We start from the raw sequence: 20,881 nt of genomic DNA, 5'->3' as shown, positions 1-20,881 counted from the left end.
TATAAGAAAATTTAAAAAAAAATTTAAAAAATTTAAGAATTAAAAAATTAAAAAATTAAAATAAAAGAGAAATAAAAATAAATTTTTTTTTAAATTAAAAATATTTTTGAAATATAAATATAATACCTTTAAAAAATTTAAAGAAATTTAGAAAAATTTCAAAAAATAACAAAATATAAATAATTTAAAAAAAATTAAAGAAATAAATAAAAATTTTAAAAGAAATAAAGCAAAGGAAACTTTTAAAAAAACTTAAAAAATTTTTAAAAAAATTAAAAAAAAATTATAAGAAAATTAAAAAAAAATATATAAAAAAAACTTTAAGAAATTAAAAAAATTAAAATAAAAGGAAAATAAAAATTAAAAAAAAAATTTTAAATTTAGAAATGTTTAAAAAAATTTAAAAAAATAAACAAAATTATAAGAAAATTTAAAAAAATTTAAAGAATTTAAAAAATTAAAAAAAAATTAAAAATTTCAAAAAACAAAAAATATAAATAATTTTAAAAAAATTAAAAAAAATAAATAAAAATTTTTAAAAAAATAAAGCAAAGAAAAATTTAAAAATTTTAAAAAAAACTTTTAAAAAAATTTTAAAGAATTAAAAAAAATTTAAAAAAAAATTTAAACAAAAATTAAATTTTTTTTTAAAAATTTAAAAAAAATAATAATTTAAACAAAAATAAATAAAAAAAATTTAAAAATTAAAAAAATTGAAAAATAAAAAAGATTATAAGAAAAATAAAAAAAAATTTAAAAAATTTTAAAAATTAAAAAATTAAAATAAAAGAGAAATAAAAATTAAAAATTTATAAAAAAATTAAAAATATTTTGAAATAAAAAAATAATACCTTTAAAAAAATTGTTAAAAATTTAGAAAAATTTCAAAAATAACAAAATATAAATAATTTTTAAAAATTTAAAAAAATAAATAAAAATTTAAAAAAAATAAAGCAAAGAAAATTTTTAAAAAAATTTTTAAATTTTAAAAAACTTTTAAAAAATTTTAGAAATTAAAAAAAACTAATAAGTTTTAAAAAAATATTTAAAAATAAAAAAAATTATAAGAAAATTAAAAAAAAATTTAAAATTTAAAAAAATTAAAAAAAATTTTAAATAATTTTTTAAAAAAATTTAAAAAAAATTTTAAAAAATTTTTTAAAAAAATTTTAAAAAAATTTTAAAAAATTTTAAAAAAAATTTTAAAAATGAAAAGTATTAAAAATAAAAAAAATTATAAGAAAATTTAAAAAAAATTTTAAAAAATTTAAAAATTAAAAAATTAAAATAAAAGAGAAATAAAAATTAAAAATTTTAAAAAAATTAAAAATATTTTTGAAATAAAAAATAATACCTTTAAAAAAATTTTTAAAAATTTAGTGTAACGTCCCACGATTTTTCGCGCGTTTCCTATTCCCAATTCCACTAGTAAACCTCAAAATCACTCCACTAAAGTCTATCAAACTCAACTCCTACCCCATCTCCTCAATCACCGATCACCTTGATGTTGCACCTTAGCGGTCAACAACACAGGATGATCAATACAAACCTCCACCTCGCTGATGTACCTTAGCGGTCCCCATCACGAGATGATCGTTTCAAAACCCTCTTCGCCTATTCGTCTTACAAGGCACGAATCATTCCCTCCAAAAACAAATTCAAACAAGTCCCTCATTACAAATCCCTCTTAAATCGAGACCAAGTCTCAAACCCCTCTTTACGACTCATGAAGTCCAAGCCACTCTAATAACCCCTTTCCCGTAAAACACCCGAAATCCATTCGATGAGTTGAGTATCTCTTTTCGCAGTCATAAAAACCCCAGAAACCTAATTGCGACGTATATTTGGCGTACGTGACATAAATACGTCTATTAATAGACGTACCGTTTGTAAAAACCCTGGAAGTCCTACTGCGTCTTAAACCGAAATGTGTCAAGGTCTTTACCGCGCGTACCCCACAATACTCCTGTGAAAGTACATAAATATGAGGTCCTGACAGGCCGAGTCCTCTTTCTTCGACAGAAATCTCTTCGGTAGAAGGCTTACTTGAAAAGTATATCTTTAAAGTGTTAATATTAAACTCAGTGTTCGACGATCACCGTAAGCCATTTATATTACTTAATATTATTGTGCATATCACCACCATATCATACTATTCAATTATTTCGTTTATAACTGCTTATCGCAATCTTACTATTCAATTATTTCGTTTATAACTGCTTATCGCAATCTTACTATTCTATTATTTTGTTTATAACTGCTTATCGCAATCTTATCATATTATTATTATTAACGATCATTATTAAACGACTTATATTGTATCTCATGTCCATATATATATATTAAATGTTATAACCATATTACAAATAGTGTGCCAATGCTAAAGGCCCCCTCGCACGATTATAATAACCGATTAACGAAGTTAATAAATCGCTTTGTTTAAAATCTTGCTTCAAGTTATTTGTGTTCAACCATTAGTTACGAACGTACTAAGATACAAACCAACGAGTCGGCGAAACAGCTGATCGCGGATCGCGAACTCGAGAACAGTGACAGTGTTTACTAACATTCCCTTGCATAGCTGCACGTATAGACGAATTTCTCAAGAAATATTACGAGGAATCTTTTTGTGCCTATGCAACGGTAAATCTGATATTACGTAAACCAAAACAAAGTGCTAACGGGTGTTCCCCAAATACGCTCTAGCCTTTAAACTTCCCTGGTCGACTAGTGTGCTGGATTATAGATTCGCGCCTGGCGTTCCTCCCTGTAAAACGATTAGTGTGCTGGATTATAGATTCGCGCCTGAATCCCTTCAAAACCCTCAGTGTGCTGGATTATAGATTCGCGCCTGAATTCCTTCAAAATCCTCAGTGTGCTGGATTCAAGATTCGCGCCTGACGTTCCTCTCCTTCAAAACCCTCAGTGTGCTGGATTCAAGATTCGCGCCTGACGTTCCTCTCCTTCCAAACCCTCAGTGTGACGGATTCAATATTCGCGCCTAAGTTCCTTCCAAACCCTCAGTGTGACGGATTCAATATTCGCGCCTGGTCTTCCCCCAAAAATCTCAGAGTGCTGGATTCAAGATTCGCGCCTGTCTTTCTCCTTTCCTAATGTCATTGTTCCCAAAAGACATCACCCGGGACGTGACATTAGAAAAATTTAAAAAAATAACAAAATATAAATAATTTTTGAAAAATTAAAAAAATAAATAAAAATTTAAAAAAAATAAAGCAAACAAAAATTTTAAAAATTTTAAAAAATTTTAAAAATTTTAAAAAATTTAAAATAATTTTTAAAAAATTTAAAATTTTTTTTAAAAAAATTAAAAAGGAATAATAAAAATTTTAAAAAAATTTTAAGAAAATTATGATAATTTTTAAAAAATTTAAAAAAAAATTATAAGAAAATTTAAAAAAAAATTTAAAAAATTTTAAAAAAATTAAAAATATTTTTGAAATAAAAAAATAATACCTTTAAAAAAATTTTAAAAGATTTAGAAAAATTTCAAAAACTAACAAAATATAAATAATTTTTGAAAAATTAAAAAAATTAATAAGAATTAAAAAAAAAATAAAGCAAAGAAAAATTTAAAAAAAAATCAAAAATTTTAAAATACTTTTAAAAAAAATTTTAAAAATTTTAAAAATTTTTAAAAATTTTAAAAAACTTTTAAAAAATTTTTAGAAATTAAAAAAATTAATAATTTAAAAAAAAATTTAAAAAATAAAAAAAATTATTAGAAAATTAAAAAATTTTTTTTTAAATTTAAAAAATTTAAAAAAAAATTTTAAAATTTCAAAGAATAAAAAATATAAATAATTTAAAAAATATAAATAAATAAAAATAAATAATTTTTTTTTTAAAAATTAAAAAAAAATTTTAAAAAATTTTAAAAAAATAATAAAGCAAAGAAAAAATTTTAAAAATTTTGAAAAATTTTAAAAAATTTTGAAAAATTTTAAAAAACTTTTAAAAAACTTTTAAAGAATTAAAAAAAAATTAAACAAAAATTAAATTTTTTCCAAAAAATTAAAAAAAATAATAATTGAAAACAAAAATAAATAAAAAAAAATTTTTTAAATGAAAAAAATTAAAAAATAAAAAAGATTATAAGAAAATTTAAAAAAAAATTTTAAAAATTTTAAAAATAAAAAAATTAAAATAAAAGAGAAATAAAAATTAAAATTTTTTTAAAAAATTAAAAATATTTTTGAAATAAAAGAATAATACTTTTAAAAAAAATTAAAAAAATATAAAAAATTATTAGAAAATTAAAAAATTTTTTTTTTAAATTTAAAAAATTAAAAAAAAAATTTTAAATTTCAAAAATTAAAATAAACGAAAAATAAAAATGAAAAAAAATTAAAAAAAAATTAAACACATTTTTGAAATAAAAGAATAATACTTTTAAAAAAAATGTATAAAATTTAAAAAATAAAAAAAAATAATAATTTTAAAAAAATTTAAAAATAAAAAAAATTATAAAATAATTTGGTAAATTTTTTTAAAAAATATTTAAAAAATTAAAAAAAAAATTAATAAATTTTTTTTTTAATTTTAAGAAAAAAAAAATTTACACAAAAACTAAATTTTTTTTAAAAAATTAAAAAAAAAATTTATTGTGACGTCCCACTATTTTTCGCGCGGTCCTATTCCAAAAATCTATTATTAAACCTCAAAACCACTCCACCGAAGTCCCTGAAACTCAACTCTTACCCAATCTCCTCAATCGTCGATCACCTTGACGTTGTACCTTAGCGGTCCCCAACACGAGATAATCGTTACAAAACCCCTTCGCCTATTCGCCACATGAGGTACGAATCCTTCCCTTTAAAACGAATTCAAACAAGTCCATCGTTACAAAAACCCTCTTAAATCGAGACCACGTCTCAATCCCCTCCTTACGACTCACAGAGTCCAAGCCAATCTAACCCCTCTCCTATAAAACACCCGAAATCCATACGACGAGTTGAGTATCTCTTTTCGCAGTCATAAAAACCCCAGAAACCTAATTGCGACGTATATTTGGCGTACGTGACATAAATACGTCTATTAATAGACGTACCGTTTATAAAAACCCTGGAAGTCCTACTACGACTTATTTCTTAAATATGTGAAGGTCTTTACCGCGCGTACCCCCCGCAATACTCCTGTAAAATCTTATAAATACGAGGTCCTGAGAGGCCAGCGCGATCATTTTTCTGCTCACGAAAGTCCGTGAGCAACTAACTTATATTACTAAAAGTTTATAATTGGAAGATTCCAAAGTGTTCAAATCAGTGCTCTACGGCAACTACCGTAAGCAATTATAATTATTAATATTGTTATTCATCTCCATACCATTGACTATTATTATATTTGTCTATCAAAGCTTATTGCGAACCTTCATTATTTTGTGTTGTGCCCAGGCAACGCCCAAGCACACGTGTCACGCGACATATTATACTTCATATTAACCATTATACTACTCCAGAACGTTCGAGACGTTCCTAAGCAAAATCAGTTGCGAGGCAAAGCGCGAAACTACAAAATCAGCGAAATTGCGAGCGTTGCAACGTGACCATGCACGGCAACGCGAAGCGACGGCACCACGCCCAATAGCGCAATAAAAACCGATTTGCCGCCGCAAATCGAGAGACTCTAGAGCCGACTCTCGACCAGTTAACACGGTTAATTCCTACTTGTACACTCCGGTCTAGTTTAAGTGTTTTTGAATAAAGACTTAGTCTTTGGGTTTAATCACACTTGGTGTAGTTCATCCGGTGGATTCTCATCCTTTAATCACTCCCGAACCCACGATTACGCCAGATCCCGTACCAGCCTTGCGAGCCATCACGCAGGGCACAACAAAATTGGTGGCAGCGGTGGGATCTGCATCGTAAAGATTTTACCGAGCCTTGACGCAACCGATTGATCGACGTCGACTGAGGTTGAACTACCTCCGACAAGATTATTGGATCATCGCAATCTCGTAGGCCAAAACAGGCCATCGTCGCTACCGAGGTAGCACAGAGGACCGAGGAACGGCCTTTGAGAAGACGTTCGACGCAGCCCGAACGACGACGAGCCTGGTGTCGAGTAAAATCAGCCTGAGAGTGAACGGGTGAAACTACCGTCTATCAAACACCAAATCCATCTACGAGGACGTCACTGATCTGAGGATCAGGACGCACGAGAGGACTTGGAGACCGAGGAACCTGTAGGAGCCGCACCTGAAGGACGGACGGAGAGCCGTTCACGGGAAGCAGCCGTCGGAGCACGCAGCGAACAGCCGTACGAATCGACCTTGCTGGGTCCAGTTTCAGCTTATCACCGCCGTTGGTTCACAGACGAGAGGACGCCTGACCGAGCCGACGACATGTGGTTGCGAGCAGCCTTGTGAGTAACAGAATAGCGCAAACGTACATATTGTAAACCAGAGTCCTATATAAAAATAGAAACGGTACATGCATGTCTATAGAAGAAGAACGCGCAAATCGATTCAAACTCCCGGGTCAAAGAAGTTTGTCGAGATCATTCGAATCATTTTTCAATAAAAAGCTAACTTTCGAACGCGAAGAATTAGACCTTCTACCTTCTATAGACCATCCAAGATCGTCTCGCCGAACACTTCGACCGCCGCCGTTGCGACTAAGCGTTAGAAAAGACGACGATTCAAGTGCCGAATCGTCTCCGGAAAACTTTGTAACACCGAATAGAGAATACCCGATCGTGCTAGCGGATTTTAGTTTGTTGGACATAGAAGGAACAGAAGAAAGCGAAATGTCGCTAAACGCGGGAAGTAGCCTCCCGGTACCAAACGTAAAATTATTATCTACCGCGCTGTCGTTAGTCGACAAATTCGTAGGAAAATCGTCAGACGAACTTGCAGAATTTTTGAAGTCTTATACAAGCGCCTCGGAGTTTGTCCCCGCGAATGAATTGCCACGATTCTTGAAAACAGTGATAGGTACAAAAATTAAAGGCAAAGCAGCCAAGGTATTAGAGTACAAAGATATAGATACTTTCGATAAATTAAAGGACATCTTAACTTCACTATTCGTAGACAAAAGATCAATAGGAGCAGTTGGAGCAGAGTTTCATGCCTGCCACCAACGAGAAGGCGAAAGCGTAAAATTATTCGCGTGTAGAGTAGAAGAATTAGCTGGGGAATTATCGGAACTATCGGTAAAACCAGGGAACAGCGACGAAGTAAATAACGCGTTAACAGAATCAGTGCAGGAACGCGCCCTCGATGTTTTCACCCTCGGGTTGAATTTAAAACTGAGAACGATCATAAGGTCTCGAAATTACGCAACGCTAAATGCAGCTATCGCCGCAGCTATAGAGGAGGAACAAGCGATGGGTCTAAACACCTCGCGAAATTTTAGGAAGCTCGATGATCAACCCAAAAGAAGAGAAGGATCTAACGTACCGCGCTGCGAACGCTGCAATAAATTAGGGCATTTGGCGAGGAATTGCTATACGCGATTAAGCATGCCGCGAATAAACTATCAGCCGCAACAGACGCACATAAAAAGGGAAGTACAGCGCGTCACAGTAGTCTGCCACTATTGCAAGAAACCAGGACACCAAATCAGGGAATGCAGGGCCAGAGAAAGGGCAAACGAACGAGAAAATAGACCGCGCTATACAAACACGAGTTACAGGCGCGACGACTCTAGACAGAATTTTAGCAGAACTCCGGGCCGAGAATCACATAGCGGGAATCGAGATTACCCAAACACGGGCTACGGGACAACCGACGATAGACAGACTAACACAGGGCCTAGAGTGGATTCGTATCGAGCGAATCTAGTAATGACTTCCAAAATAGAAAACACCGTCGAAATCAGAGCATCAGAACTAGTAAAAGGAAAAGCGAGCCTGCTAGTCGACACCGGTGCCGATATTACACTAATAAAGATAGGGAAGGTGCTGGGCGACGTCCACGCCCAAGACGAAATAGTGTCCTTGCGAGGAATAGCCCCAATGGAAATCAAAACGCTGTGCCTAATACAATTAAACGTAGAGGTCGGAAACAAACTCATAACGCATCCCTGTCGGTTAGTGAGAGATGACTTCCCATTAGAAGCAGACGGAATTCTGGGACAAGATTTCATGACTAAGCACGACGTATGCATTCGGGCAAATCAAGGAATAGAATTGTACGGAACACGGTTCCCCTACTCTGGAGGAGGCAACGTAACATTAAAACCGCGATCAGAAACAATTCTCTTAGCCAAAACGACGGAAAAAGGAGAAGGAATAGTAGAGGGACAGCCGATCAAGCCAGGAATACTCATAGGGAACTCATTAACGATAGGCAATGACGGAAAATGCATAATAAGCATAATGAACACCACAGCAGACGAAGTTCTTATCAGTACGCCGACCGTGACATTAGAATCACTGACGAGCGAAAACGTTGACCCGACGGACGCGACCTGCGACAAAGATCGCGACACGCCGACACATATGGTACACGCTGTACACGGGAGAAATAGAATGCAAATCTTGCGCGAAAGCCTCAGGACCGAACACTTAAATAGCGAAGAAAAAACCAGCTTACTCGAGCTCTGCGAAAAATACAATGAAATATTCGGATTAGAAGGAGACAAACTAGGATACTCCAAAAAAGCGGAACACTCAATTACTCTAACCCAAGGTACTAAACCTATATACGTGAAGCCGTATAGACTACCTCAAGCGCATACGGAAGAAGTAGATAAACAAGTTCAGGAAATGGTAAAAGAAGGAATAATTAGACCAAGCGCCAGCCAATGGAACGCTCCCTTGCTAGTAGTCCCGAAAAAACCAGATGCTACAGGTAAACGCAGGCTAAGAGTGGTAGTAGATTTCAGAAAGGTAAACGACGCGACGATAGGCGATTCGTATCCCTTGCCGAATATAACAGATATTTTAGATCAATTAGGCGGAGCAAAATATTTCTCAACCTTAGATTTAGCTTCAGGGTTCCATCAAATAGCTATGAAGGAGGAAGATCGTGAAAAAACCGCATTCTCGACGCCATACGGACATTTCGAGTATAATAGAATGCCATTTGGGCTTAAAAACGCTCCCGCGACATTTCAAAGGTTAATGAACACCGTACTGTCAGGCTTACAGGGAATAAAATGTTTCGTGTATTTAGACGACATAGTCGTCTACGGACGCTCATTGAAGGAGCACCAAGAACGATTAGAACTCGTATTCGAACGCATACAAGAAAGTGGCCTAAAACTTCAACCCAACAAGTGCGAATTCCTACGCAAAGAAACAATATACCTAGGACACATAATAACCGAAAACGGCATCAAGCCAGACCCATCTAAACTAGAAGCTGTCCGAAGCTTCCCGGTACCTAAAGGAATAAAAGACGTGCAATCCTTTTTAGGCCTAGCTGGATATTATAGGAGATTCATAGCGGAGTTTTCACAGATTGCAAAACCTTTGACACAACTGTTAAAGAAAGACCAAGCATTCAGATGGACTGCACAGGAGCAGGAAGCTCTCGAGATTCTAAAAGAAAAATTAACGACAGCACCAGTATTGCAATATCCAGATTTCTCAAAACCGTTTGTTCTAACAACAGACGCTTCCGGAAGAGCGATAGGAGCAGTATTATCGCAAGGAAAAATAGGACAAGATTTGCCAATAGCGTACGCGAGTAGAGTATTGAATAAGGCGGAAGAGAATTATAGCACCATCGAAAAGGAATTGTTAGCCATCGTATGGGCAACGCAACACTTCAGACCATACGTATACGGCACTAAATTCAAAATCGTGACGGACCATAAGCCACTCACTTGGCTTTTCAACGTAAAGGACCCCGGTTCTAGATTAATGAGATGGAAGTTGAAATTAGCAGAATACGACTATAGCATCGATTATAAGGCCGGAAAAACGAATAGGAACGCGGACGCCCTTAGCAGAATGTTCGCGATAACGCGCGGAGTGAAACAAAAGATCGACAACGAAACAATAGCCGGCGCCAGCGAAGACGACAGTGAACAAGAGAAGCCCCGATCGAATGGAGAAACGGACAACGCAACATACACGGAGGACGAAAAACTTCGAGTGCTACGCGAATTCCACGACACACCTCTGGGTGGACACTTAGGGGTAAAACGGACCCTAGGACGCATAAAATTAAATCATTCGTGGCCAGGAATGCGACAAGACGTAGAAAAGTACATCTCTAGATGTGAAAAATGCCAAAGAAATAAGCTATCGAGAATAACCAAAGCCCCCATGGTTATTACAGACACTCCCACGGAACCATTCGAGAAATGCGCACTAGACATCGTAGGACCTTTACCCGAGACCGGCAGACGAAACAAATACATATTAACCTTTCAAGATCTTTTAACCAAATTCAGTAAGGCCATACCCCTCGAGAACCAAGAAGCGGATACCGTAGCTAGAGAATTCGTTACTAAAATAATTTGCGAATACGGCATTCCGCAGCGAGTACTAACAGATCAAGGAACTAATTTTCTAAGCCAAGTCTTTAAAAACGTATGTAGGTTACTAAAAATCGACAAAATCCAAACTACAGCCTACCACCCCCAATCGAACGGAGCGCTAGAAAGAAGCCACCGCACGCTGGCAGAATATTTAAAGAACTATATCGCAGAAGACCAGACTGACTGGGATGAATGGCTACCGTACGCGATGTTCACATACAATACTACCCCTCACACATCTACTAGCTACACGCCCTACGAACTCGTTTTCGGAAGACAAGCTTCCTTACCAACCTCATTAAACCAAGCACCGCAACTAACATACACCTACGACAAATACGCTGAAGAATTACGCGAAAGACTACGGTCCACGAATAGCATCGCGCGCGAAACTATAGGGATCAATAAGGACAAGTCAAAAAGGCAATATGATAAAAGGACAGCTAACAAATTTTTCAAAATTGGGGAGCAAGTACTCCTACACGACGAGACAGTGAGACGCGGACGATCGAAAAAACTAACACCCGCGTGGATAGGACCCTACTCAATTCAAAACACGCACGACAATAATAACTACACTATAGGAAAGGGACGAAAAACGCGCCGCGTACACGCAAACCGGTTAAACCACTTCATAGAATAGGACAGGAACAAGGAAACGGTCGCAGTAGTGAAGGAAAGTAACGGTACGCAGACAAACTATTGAAAAAAAAAGGAGGAGAAAAAATTTATTCAATTTAGGATATATGAGTCCAAATTAATATGTGTGTGTGTCACCCCCCAAGCGCGCCTATAATAGAAACCACGGACCTGGCCGCGTGAAGGGTTCCGGAAAACGATCGCCATGACGTTCTGGAACAATAACCAGACGCGGAATAACCAAAATAGAAAATTGCACTAGAAACAAAAAACACCTAACCGACAAAAACATTTGATACTCACCGTAAAGTGCCCGTATCCCCCACGCGTCCTCCGCGTCCAACCATTCAGCGTTTTCGGCGGCGATTTGACGCCGCGCCGAGCGGTACTCCCGCACCGCCCGCCTGTACCCAATACTCATAAACCCGGACGGCGCCGGATATTCCAAACACTAAAAATTTAAGAAAAGAGGAAACCAATTATAAAAACCCTACGCACTTCCACCAAAACACAAAACACCCAACAACTTGCACTAAACGTACCAGTAAAAACAGCGCGAGCTCGCGAGGAAGGCTTAAGAAACACAACATGATGTCGCAACTGATCACAACGGAATGAGAAGCGACGAGACAATCGAGTCTCTTGCAAGGAAGAACTGCCTTACGTTAACAAAATTTTATCTCGCGCACGCGAAACACACGCAAGACAAGAGACTTCGCGACGAACAGAAAGATGCGTCGACTACACCTCGACATTATATTTTACAGGATTACCGTCCTACAATTGACGACACTACTCATAGGAGGAACAACCCCCGACACAGACTTCGCTATAAAAGAATTTCAAGATCACCCGGGCATTTACTTCGAAAACTTAGGCGATCTACAGATTTACCGGGATAGTTGGAAACTAATACTACACTTAGACATATCGTACATTTACCGACGCGAATCAAATCTCCAGGCAGCACTATATGACATACTTGCTCAGTGTAAAACACCTTCTACTAATAACTTACAAAAATTCTGTAAAACGTTTGGCACGAAAATTCAAAGCAAAGTAGACCGCGTAACCAAATTCCTTACTTACGTCCAACAAACCATAAGCTCCGCACCAAAACAGCGTCGCGGGCTAATAGACGGATTAGGTTACATAGGCAAATCACTCTTCGGACTAATGGATTCCGAAGACAGAAAGATAATCAACGACCAAATAGACTTCCTAAAAAGACAAGATAGTAGATTAAAGAATACAATCAAAGGGCAAATGCAAATTGTAAGAGCTAACGCCGAACTTCTAAATGAAACTATACACAACGTACAAGAAAATGAAAAAACCCTTTTAAACGCAACTTGGCAAATTCAATACTTACTACAACAGACGACTGACATTACTAGATTTCGAGAGACAATAGACGAAAACCTCATACTAATAAATAGCGTCGCGGAAACACTCCTGCGTGACACACAAGACTTGTTAGAATTCATAATGGATATAAAGAAAGGAGTCCTTAACCCACAATTAATGCCACCGGCACAAATCATAACATACCTCACTTCAGCACTCGCTCACATCCCGCAAGGATTAGACTTCCCGATCGGAATAAAACTAGAAAATATGCACGTCCTATACGACATCCTTACACTTTCCGCATTTTCGGATACGAAATCAATTACCGTAGTACTAGATATCCCATTGTTGAGCGCAAAGAAATTCAAATTAAGCAAGGTACACCCGGTACCCACAAAGGTAAACGATTCGTTCTACGCGTATATAGAACCCCTCGACTCATACGTGGTACTCGACACCTCGGTGCAAGATTACATACAACTAAGCAAACAAGACCTAACAGAATGTAAAACTATAAACGAGCTATATCTCTGCACCTCAAACCATCCAATGTTCAAAGCGATACCATACGGACCCTGCGAAGTACAGTTGTACACAAAATTGACGCAAAAACCGAACAATTGTAAAATACGAATCATGACACTGAAACACACGATCCTGATAGAATTACAACAACCGGGCACATGGATTTATATCGCACCGAAACAAATACAACTAGCAGTAACCTGCGGCGATAAAAACAAACATGTATAGTATTAAGGACTCTGGTATAATAACGATAAGAAATAAATGTACTATCACTACCGCCGAATTTACGATAGAAACCGGAAAACAATACGGAATAGAAAAAACATGGAACTACTTACCTGGTTACAATTTGACACTAGACGAAATTACGTTTCCACAGACCACTGTAAATTCGTACCGACATACCAATTTTGAACTTAAAAGAATAATCAAACACCCGGAAGAATTAAATAAAGTTAGTAAAAAATTAGAAGACTTACAAAACGATTTAGAAAAACCCGAGATTATACCAACCGAGTATCACTATAGCTTCTTTACACTATCCTCTGTGACGGGATTTATCACAACTACACTATGTATGTTCGCACTTTACAAATGCATTGTACGCTGCAAAGCAAAAACACCACGACACTGTACCACAGACAACACGAGTCGCGACAAAACAACACAAAAACCCGAAGCGATAATCAAAATAGTTAGTAAGGAGGAAACGTCTTCCACTAATTCTCTTTAAAATATACCATTATAAGCTAGTTAAGAAAAACCACATGTAAGTCGATGATAACCAATCCAACCATTACGAGTTTTGGGATTTCCCTAAGATAGTTTATCATCGGCAGAAAAAGCTATGGCTTTTCCTCCCCAAGGGGGGAGGGATGTTGTGCCCAGGCAACGCCCAAGCACACGTGTCACGCGACATATTATACTTCATATTAACCATTATACTACTCCAGAACGTTCGAGACGTTCCTAAGCAAAATCAGTTGCGAGGCAAAGCGCGAAACTACAAAATCAGCGAAATTGCGAGCGTTGCAACGTGACCATGCACGGCAACGCGAAGCGACGGCACCACGCCCAATAGCGCAATAAAAACCGATTTGCCGCCGCAAATCGAGAGACTCTAGAGCCGACTCTCGACCAGTTAACACGGTTAATTCCTACTTGTACACTCCGGTCTAGTTTAAGTGTTTTTGAATAAAGACTTAGTCTTTGGGTTTAATCACACTTGGTGTAGTTCATCCGGTGGATTCTCATCCTTTAATCACTCCCGAACCCACGATTACGCCAGATCCCGTACCAGCCTTGCGAGCCATCACGCAGGGCACAACATTTGTATTACTAACGTTTATTACCTATATATTCTCATTAATGCTTTCTTTGTATATATATATATTTTTGCATTACTATTCTTATTGTATTCCACGTTATATTGCATTCTAAAGCTTATTGCGATCATTTATATTTCATATTAGCAACGCTTATTGCTTCTATAATAATCTCATTTGCTTATATCTATGTACTTCATATTCATATTTTCATATTGTGATTAATTAATATCTATATCAATGTCATGTGCCAATGCTTACCATCCCAAGCATTAGTAATAAACCGCTTAGTTTTAAATCACGCTTTGAATTATTGTGTGCACCCTTTGGCTACAAAGATCCCAAACAAACAAGCTGCCGCAACAGCTCATTTCTGTTAGTGAACGCGAGACGCTTACTCTGTTTACAAACATACTATTGCATGAGCCGAATAATATAACGGTAAATCCAATTACCGAGCCAAAACTAAAATAAGACCTAACAGGTGTTTCCAGGGTGTGTATTCGCCTTTTAAAACCTTCCCTGGTCGATTAGAGTGACGGATTTAATATTCGCGCCTGATCGCCTTCAAAATCCTCAGAGCGCTGGATTATAGATTCGCGCCTGAATTCCTTCAAAATCCTCAGTGTGCTGGATTCAAGATTCGCGCCTGACGTTCCTCTCCTTCAAAACCCTCAGTGTGCTGGATTCAAGATTCGCGCCTGACGTTCCTCTCCTTCAAAATCCTCAGAGTGCTGGATTCAATATTCGCGCCTAAGTTCCTTCCAAACCCTCAGTGTGACGGATTTAATATTCGCGCATGGTCTTCCCCCAAAAATCTCAGAGTGCCGGATTTTAGATTCGCGCCTGTCTTTTTCCTTCCCCATAGTCATAGTTCCTAAAGACCTCACCCGGGACGTGACATTAAAACCAAAATAAATAAAAAAAAAATTTTGAAAACGAAAAAAATTAAAAAATAAAAAAATTTATAAGAAAATTAAAAAAAAATTTTTAAAATTTTAAAAATTAAAAAAAAAATTAAAATTTCAAAAAATAAAAAATATAAATAATTTAAAAAAAATTAAAAAAAAGAAATAAAAATTTTTAAAAAAAATTAAAAACATTTTTTTAAATAAAGAAATTATATTTTTAAAAAAAAATTAAAAAAAATTAAAAAAATACAGCAAAGAAAAATTTAAAAACATTTTTAAAAATATTAAAAATTTTAAAAAAAACTTTTAAAAAATTTTTTAAAAATTAAAAAAAATTTTAAACAAAAATTAAAAATTTTTTTTAAAAATTTTAAAAAATAATAATTTAAAACAAAAATAAATATAAAAAAAAATTTTTGAAAATGAAAAAAATTAAAAAATAAAAAAATTATAAGTAAATTAAAAAAAAAATTAAAAATATAAAAAATTAAAAAAAAATTTAAAAAATTTTTTAAATATATTTTAAAAAATTAAAAAAAAATTATAAGAAAATTAAAAAAAAAATTTTAAAAAAATTTAAAAAATTAAAAAAAAATTAAAATAAAAGGAAAATAAAAATTAAAAGAAATTTAAAAAAATTAAAGAACATTTTTTAAATAAAAGAATAAAACTTTTAAAAAATTTTTAAAAAATTTAGAAAAATTTCAAAAAATTTAAAAAAATAAACAAAATTATAAGAAAATTAAAAAAAAATTTAAAAATTTAAAAAATTAAAAAAAAAATTTAAAGTTTTAAAAAACAAAAAACATAAATAATTTTAAAAAAATTAAACAAAATAAATAAAATTTTTTAAAAAAATAAAGCAAAGAACATTTTTAAAATTATTTGAAGTACTTTAAAAATTTTAAAAATAATTTTAAAAAAATTTAAAAAATTTAAAAAATTTTTAAAAAAATTTAAAAAATTTAAAAATTTTTTAAAAATTTAAAAAAAACTTTTAAAAATTAAAAAAAAAATTAAGAAAATTAAAAAAAAATTTTAAATTTTAAAAATTAAAAAAAAATTCAAAAATTAAAAATATAAATAATTAAAAAAAAAATAAAAAAATAAAAATAAATAGAATTTTTTAAATTTTTTTTAATTTTTTTTTTAAATTTTAAGAATTGAAAATAAAAGAATAAAGAAAAAAAATTTTTTAAAAAAATAAAAAAAAAAATTTAAAAATTTTAAAAATTAAAGAAAAAATTTAAAATTTCAAAAAATAAAAAATATAAATAATTTTAAAAAAATTTAAAAAAGATAAATAAAAATTTTAAAAAAATTTGAAAAATTTTAACAAAATAATAATTTAAAACAAAAATAAATAAAAATAAATTTTGAAAATGAAAAAATTAAAAAATAAAAAAAATTATAAGAAAATTTAAAAAAAAATTTAAAAAATTTTAAAAACTAAAAAATTAAAATAAAGAGAAATAAAAATTTTAAAAAAATTTTAAAAAATATAAAAATAATTTTAAATTTTTTTAAAAAATTAAAAAAGAATTAATAAAAAATTTTTTTAAAAAATTTTAAGAAAATTTTAAGAAAATTATGATAATTTTTAAAAAATTTAAATAAATTTTTAAAAAATTTAAAAAATTTTAAAAAATTAAAAATATAGAAAATAAAATTAAAAAATAAATAAAACAAATTATAAAAAAATTTTGTTTAAAAATTAAAACCAATTTTTTCAAAAAAGTGTGTAAATTTTTTTTAAAAAAATTAAGAAAAAAATTAAAAACATAAACACAAATTTTTTTTAAAAAATTGTAAATAATTAAAACAAAATTTAAAAAAAAAATTTTTAATTTTTTAAATTTTTTTAAATTTTTTTGAAAAATTAAAAAAAATTAAAAAAATTAAGAAATAAATTTAAAAATCATAAATAATTTTTTTTTTTAAATTGTTAAAAGAAATAAATAAATAAAAAAAAATTAAAAAAACAAAAAAAGAATTTGAAAAACTTTTAAAAAATTTTTAAAAATTGAAAATAAAATTTAAAAAATATAAAAAAATTAAAAGATAAAAGAAATAAACAAATAACAATTATAAAAAAATAATAAAAATTAAAAAATTTTTTTTTAAATTTAAAAAAAAAATTTGTTTAAATTTTTAAAATATGATAAAAATTTAAAAATATAGAAAAAATTTTTTTTAAATAAATAAATTTTTTTAAATTTTGTTAAAAAATTAAAACAAAATTAAGAAAAAAGTTTTAAGATTTAAAAAAATTTTTTTAAATTTTAAAAAATTGAAAAAAAATAAAGAATTTTTTTTAAATTTCGTTAAAAAATTAAAACAAATTTTTTTAAAAAAATTTAAAAAAAAATTTTATATTAAGAAAAAAATTTTAAAAACATAAATAAAAATATTTTTAAAAAAAATTGTTAACAAATTAAACCAAAATTTTAGAAAATTGTAAAAAAATAAAAATAAGGAAATTTTTTTAAATTTTGTTAAAAAATTAAAACAAATTTTTTAAAAAAAATTAAAAAAAAAATTTTATATAAAGAAAAAAATTTAAAAAACATAAATAAATTTTTTTTTAAAAAATTGTTAAAAAATTAAAACAAATTAAAACAAAATTTTTAAATTTTTAAAAATTAAAAAAAAATTTAAAAATAAATAAAAGAAAGTTAAAAATCTTTGTTAATAAATTAAAACAAAATTTAACATAAAATTAAAAAAAAAAATTGTTTTTTTAAATTTTGGTAAAAAATTAAAGCAAATTTTAAAAAAAAAATTAAAACAAATTTTAACAAAAATTTTAAAAATTTTAAAAAGAATAAAAAAATTAAAAGAAAATTAAAAAGAAATAAACAAAAATAATTTTTTTTTAAATTTTAAAAAATTGAAGAAAAAAATAAAAAATGAAGAAATTTATTTAAAATTTTGTTAAAAAATTAAAACAAATTTTTTAAAAAAAGTTTGTAAATTTTTTTTAAAAAAAATAAGAAAAAAAATTAAAAACATAAACACAAATTTTTTTAAAAAAATTGTAAATAATTAAAACAAAATTATAAAAAATTTTTTTTTAATTTTTTAAATTTTTTTAAAATTTTTTAAAAAATTAAAAAAAATAAAAAAAATTAAGAAAAAAATTTAAAAATCATAACTAATTTTTTTAAAAAAAATTGTTAAAAGAAATAAATAAATAAAAAAAATTAAAAAAAACAAAAAAAGAATTTGAAAAACTTTTAAAAAATTTTTAAAAATTGAAAAAAATGAAGAATTTTTTTTTAATTTTGGTAAAAAATTAAAACAAATTTTTTAGAAGAAATTTTAAAAAAATTAAAAATAAAATTAAAAAATAATTAAAATACGAAAAAATAATAATTTTAAAAAAAAATAAATAATAAAAAAACAAAAAAATAAAAAAAATTTAAAATATAAAAAAAATTTAAATAAAAATATATATATACAAAAATTTAAAAGAAAAATAAAAAAATTAAAAGATAAAAGAAATAAACAAATAACAATTATAAAAAAAAATAAAAAAAATGTAAAAAAAAAATTTTAAAATTAAAAAAAAATTGTTTAAAATTTTAAAATATGATAAAAATTTAAAAATATAGAAATTTTTTTTTAAAATAAATAAATTTTTTTAAATTTTGTTAAAAAAATAAAACAAATTTAAAAAAGAAATTTTAAAAAATTTCAAAAAATTGAGAAAAAAAATAAAAGTAAGGAAATTTTTTAAATTTTGTTAAAAAATTAAAACAAATTTTTAAAAAAAAATTAAAAAATTAAAAATTTTTTTTAAAATAAATAAAAAAATTGTTAATAAATTAAACCAAAATTTAAAAAAATTTTAAAAATAATTAAAATTTTTTTTAATTTTGTTAAAAAATTAAGAAAAAAATTTAAAAAACATAAATAAAATTTTTTTTAAAAAATTGTAAAAAATTAAAAAAAAATTTAAAAAAAATTTAAAAATTTTTTTTTTAATTACGAAAAAAATTATAAAAACATGAATAAAATTTTTTTAAAAAATTGTAAAAAATTAAAACAAATTTAAAAACAAAAATTTTAAAAAAATTTTAAAAAATTTAAAAAAAAAATTTTAAAAATAAAAAAAAATTAAGAAAAAATTTAAAAAACATAAATAAAATTTTTTTAAAAAAAATTGTTAAAAAATTAAAACAAAATTTTTAAAAAAAATTTTAAATTTTTAAAAAAATTTTAAAGAATTGAAGAAAAAAATAAAGAATTTTTTTTTAATTTTGTTACAAAATTAAAACAAATTTTTTTAAAAAAATTAAAAATAAAATTTTAAAAAATTTAAAAAATTTAAAAATTTAAAAAAATTAAAAACAAATTTTTGAATAATTTTAAAAAATGAAAAAAATTAAAAAATAAAGAAAAACAATTTTAAAAAATAAATCAAATAATTTTAAAAAATTATGTTAATAAATTTTGGTAAAAAATTAAAACAATATTTTTAAAAAAAAATTTTAAAAAATTTCAAAAAATTTAAAAAAAATTTTTAAAAAATTAAAAAATTTTTTTTTAATTTTATAAAGAAATTAATAAATATTAAAAAAAATAAAAATAAAAAAAATAAAAAAAATTTTAAAATGAAAAAATTAAAATAAATGAAAAGTAAAAATTAAAAAAAAATTAAAAAAAATAAAATACATTTTTGAGATAAAAAAATAATACTTTTAAAAATTTTTTAAAAAATTCAGAAAATTTTAAAAAATTAAAAAAAAACAAAAAATAAAAAATATAAAAAAAATTATAAGAAAATTAAAAAATTTTTTTAAAAAATTTAAAAAATTAAAAGGAAATTTAAAAAAAATTTAAAAATATTTTAAAAAATTAAAAAAAATTTTATAAAATTAAAGTAAAAAAAAAAAAAAAAAAAAAAAAAAAAAAATAAAAAAAAAAAAAAAAAAAAAAAAAAAAAAAAAAAAAAAAAAAAAACAAAAAAAAAAAAAAAAAAAAAAAAAAAAAAAAAAAAAAAAAAAAAAAAAAAAAAAACAAAAAAAAAAAAAAAAAAAAAAAAAAAAAAAATTATAAAAGAAATTTAAAAAATTTCAAAAAATTTTAAAAAAATTTTAAAAAAATTAAAAAAAATTAAAAAAAAATTTAAATTTTTAAAGAAATTAATAAATATTAAAAAAAATAAAAAAAATTTAAAAATGAAAAAAATTAAAAAATAAATAAAAAAAATTTTAAAAGAATTTGTTAAAAAATTAAAACAATTTTTATAAAATTTATAAAAAAATTAAAAAATATAAAATAATTTTTATAAAATTAAAAAAAATTAAAAATAAAAAAATTATAAGAAAATTTAAAAAAAATTTAAAAATTCAAAAAAAAAATTTAAAAAATTTTTAAAGATTTTAAAGAATAAAAAATTATAAGAGAATTAAAAAATTTTTAGAAAATTTTTAAAAATTAAAAAAAAATAAAAAAAAATTAGAAGAAAATTAAAAAAAAATTTTAAATTTAAAAAATTAAAAAAATTATAAGAAAATTAATTTTTTTAAAAATTAAAAAAATATATATACATTAAAATAAAAGAAAAATAAAAATTTAAAAAATTTAAAAACATTTTTTGAAATAGAAAATAATGATTTAAAAAAATTAAAAAAAATTAAAAAAATTAAAGTTTTTAAAAAATTTAAATTAA

General features: G+C 27.6%; 1 protein-coding gene across 1 annotated transcript; it reads left to right on the top strand.

The window, feature by feature from the left end:
• The first annotated feature begins 5,467 nt into the window (after positions 1-5,467).
• On the top strand, positions 5,468-14,192 carry LOC143378250 (uncharacterized). The gene is made up of 2 exons (XM_076829998.1): positions 5,468-6,381; positions 11,858-14,192. Exons 1-2 carry the CDS (start codon positions 6,362-6,364, stop codon positions 13,191-13,193), a joined length of 1,356 nt encoding a protein of 451 aa, XP_076686113.1. The 5' UTR covers positions 5,468-6,361; the 3' UTR covers positions 13,194-14,192.
• Positions 14,193-20,881: the final 6,689 nt, after the last annotated feature.

The sequence above is a fragment of the Andrena cerasifolii genome, unplaced genomic scaffold (genome assembly GCF_050908995.1).
Source record: "Andrena cerasifolii isolate SP2316 unplaced genomic scaffold, iyAndCera1_principal scaffold1785, whole genome shotgun sequence".
Lineage (NCBI taxonomy): Eukaryota > Metazoa > Arthropoda > Insecta > Hymenoptera > Andrenidae > Andrena > Andrena cerasifolii.
Note: the sequence above shows the minus strand (reverse complement) of the source record. Positions and strands in the feature narration are given on the sequence as shown.

Excerpts from the sequence above, each read along its gene's own strand:
- LOC143378250 (XM_076829998.1), top strand. The coding sequence starts at position 6,362 with ATGTGGTTGCGAGCAGCCTT. Across the intron at positions 6,382-11,857 it reads ATGTGGTTGCGAGCAGCCTT|GATTACCGTCCTACAATTGA; the intron begins GTGAGTAACAGA and ends TATATTTTACAG.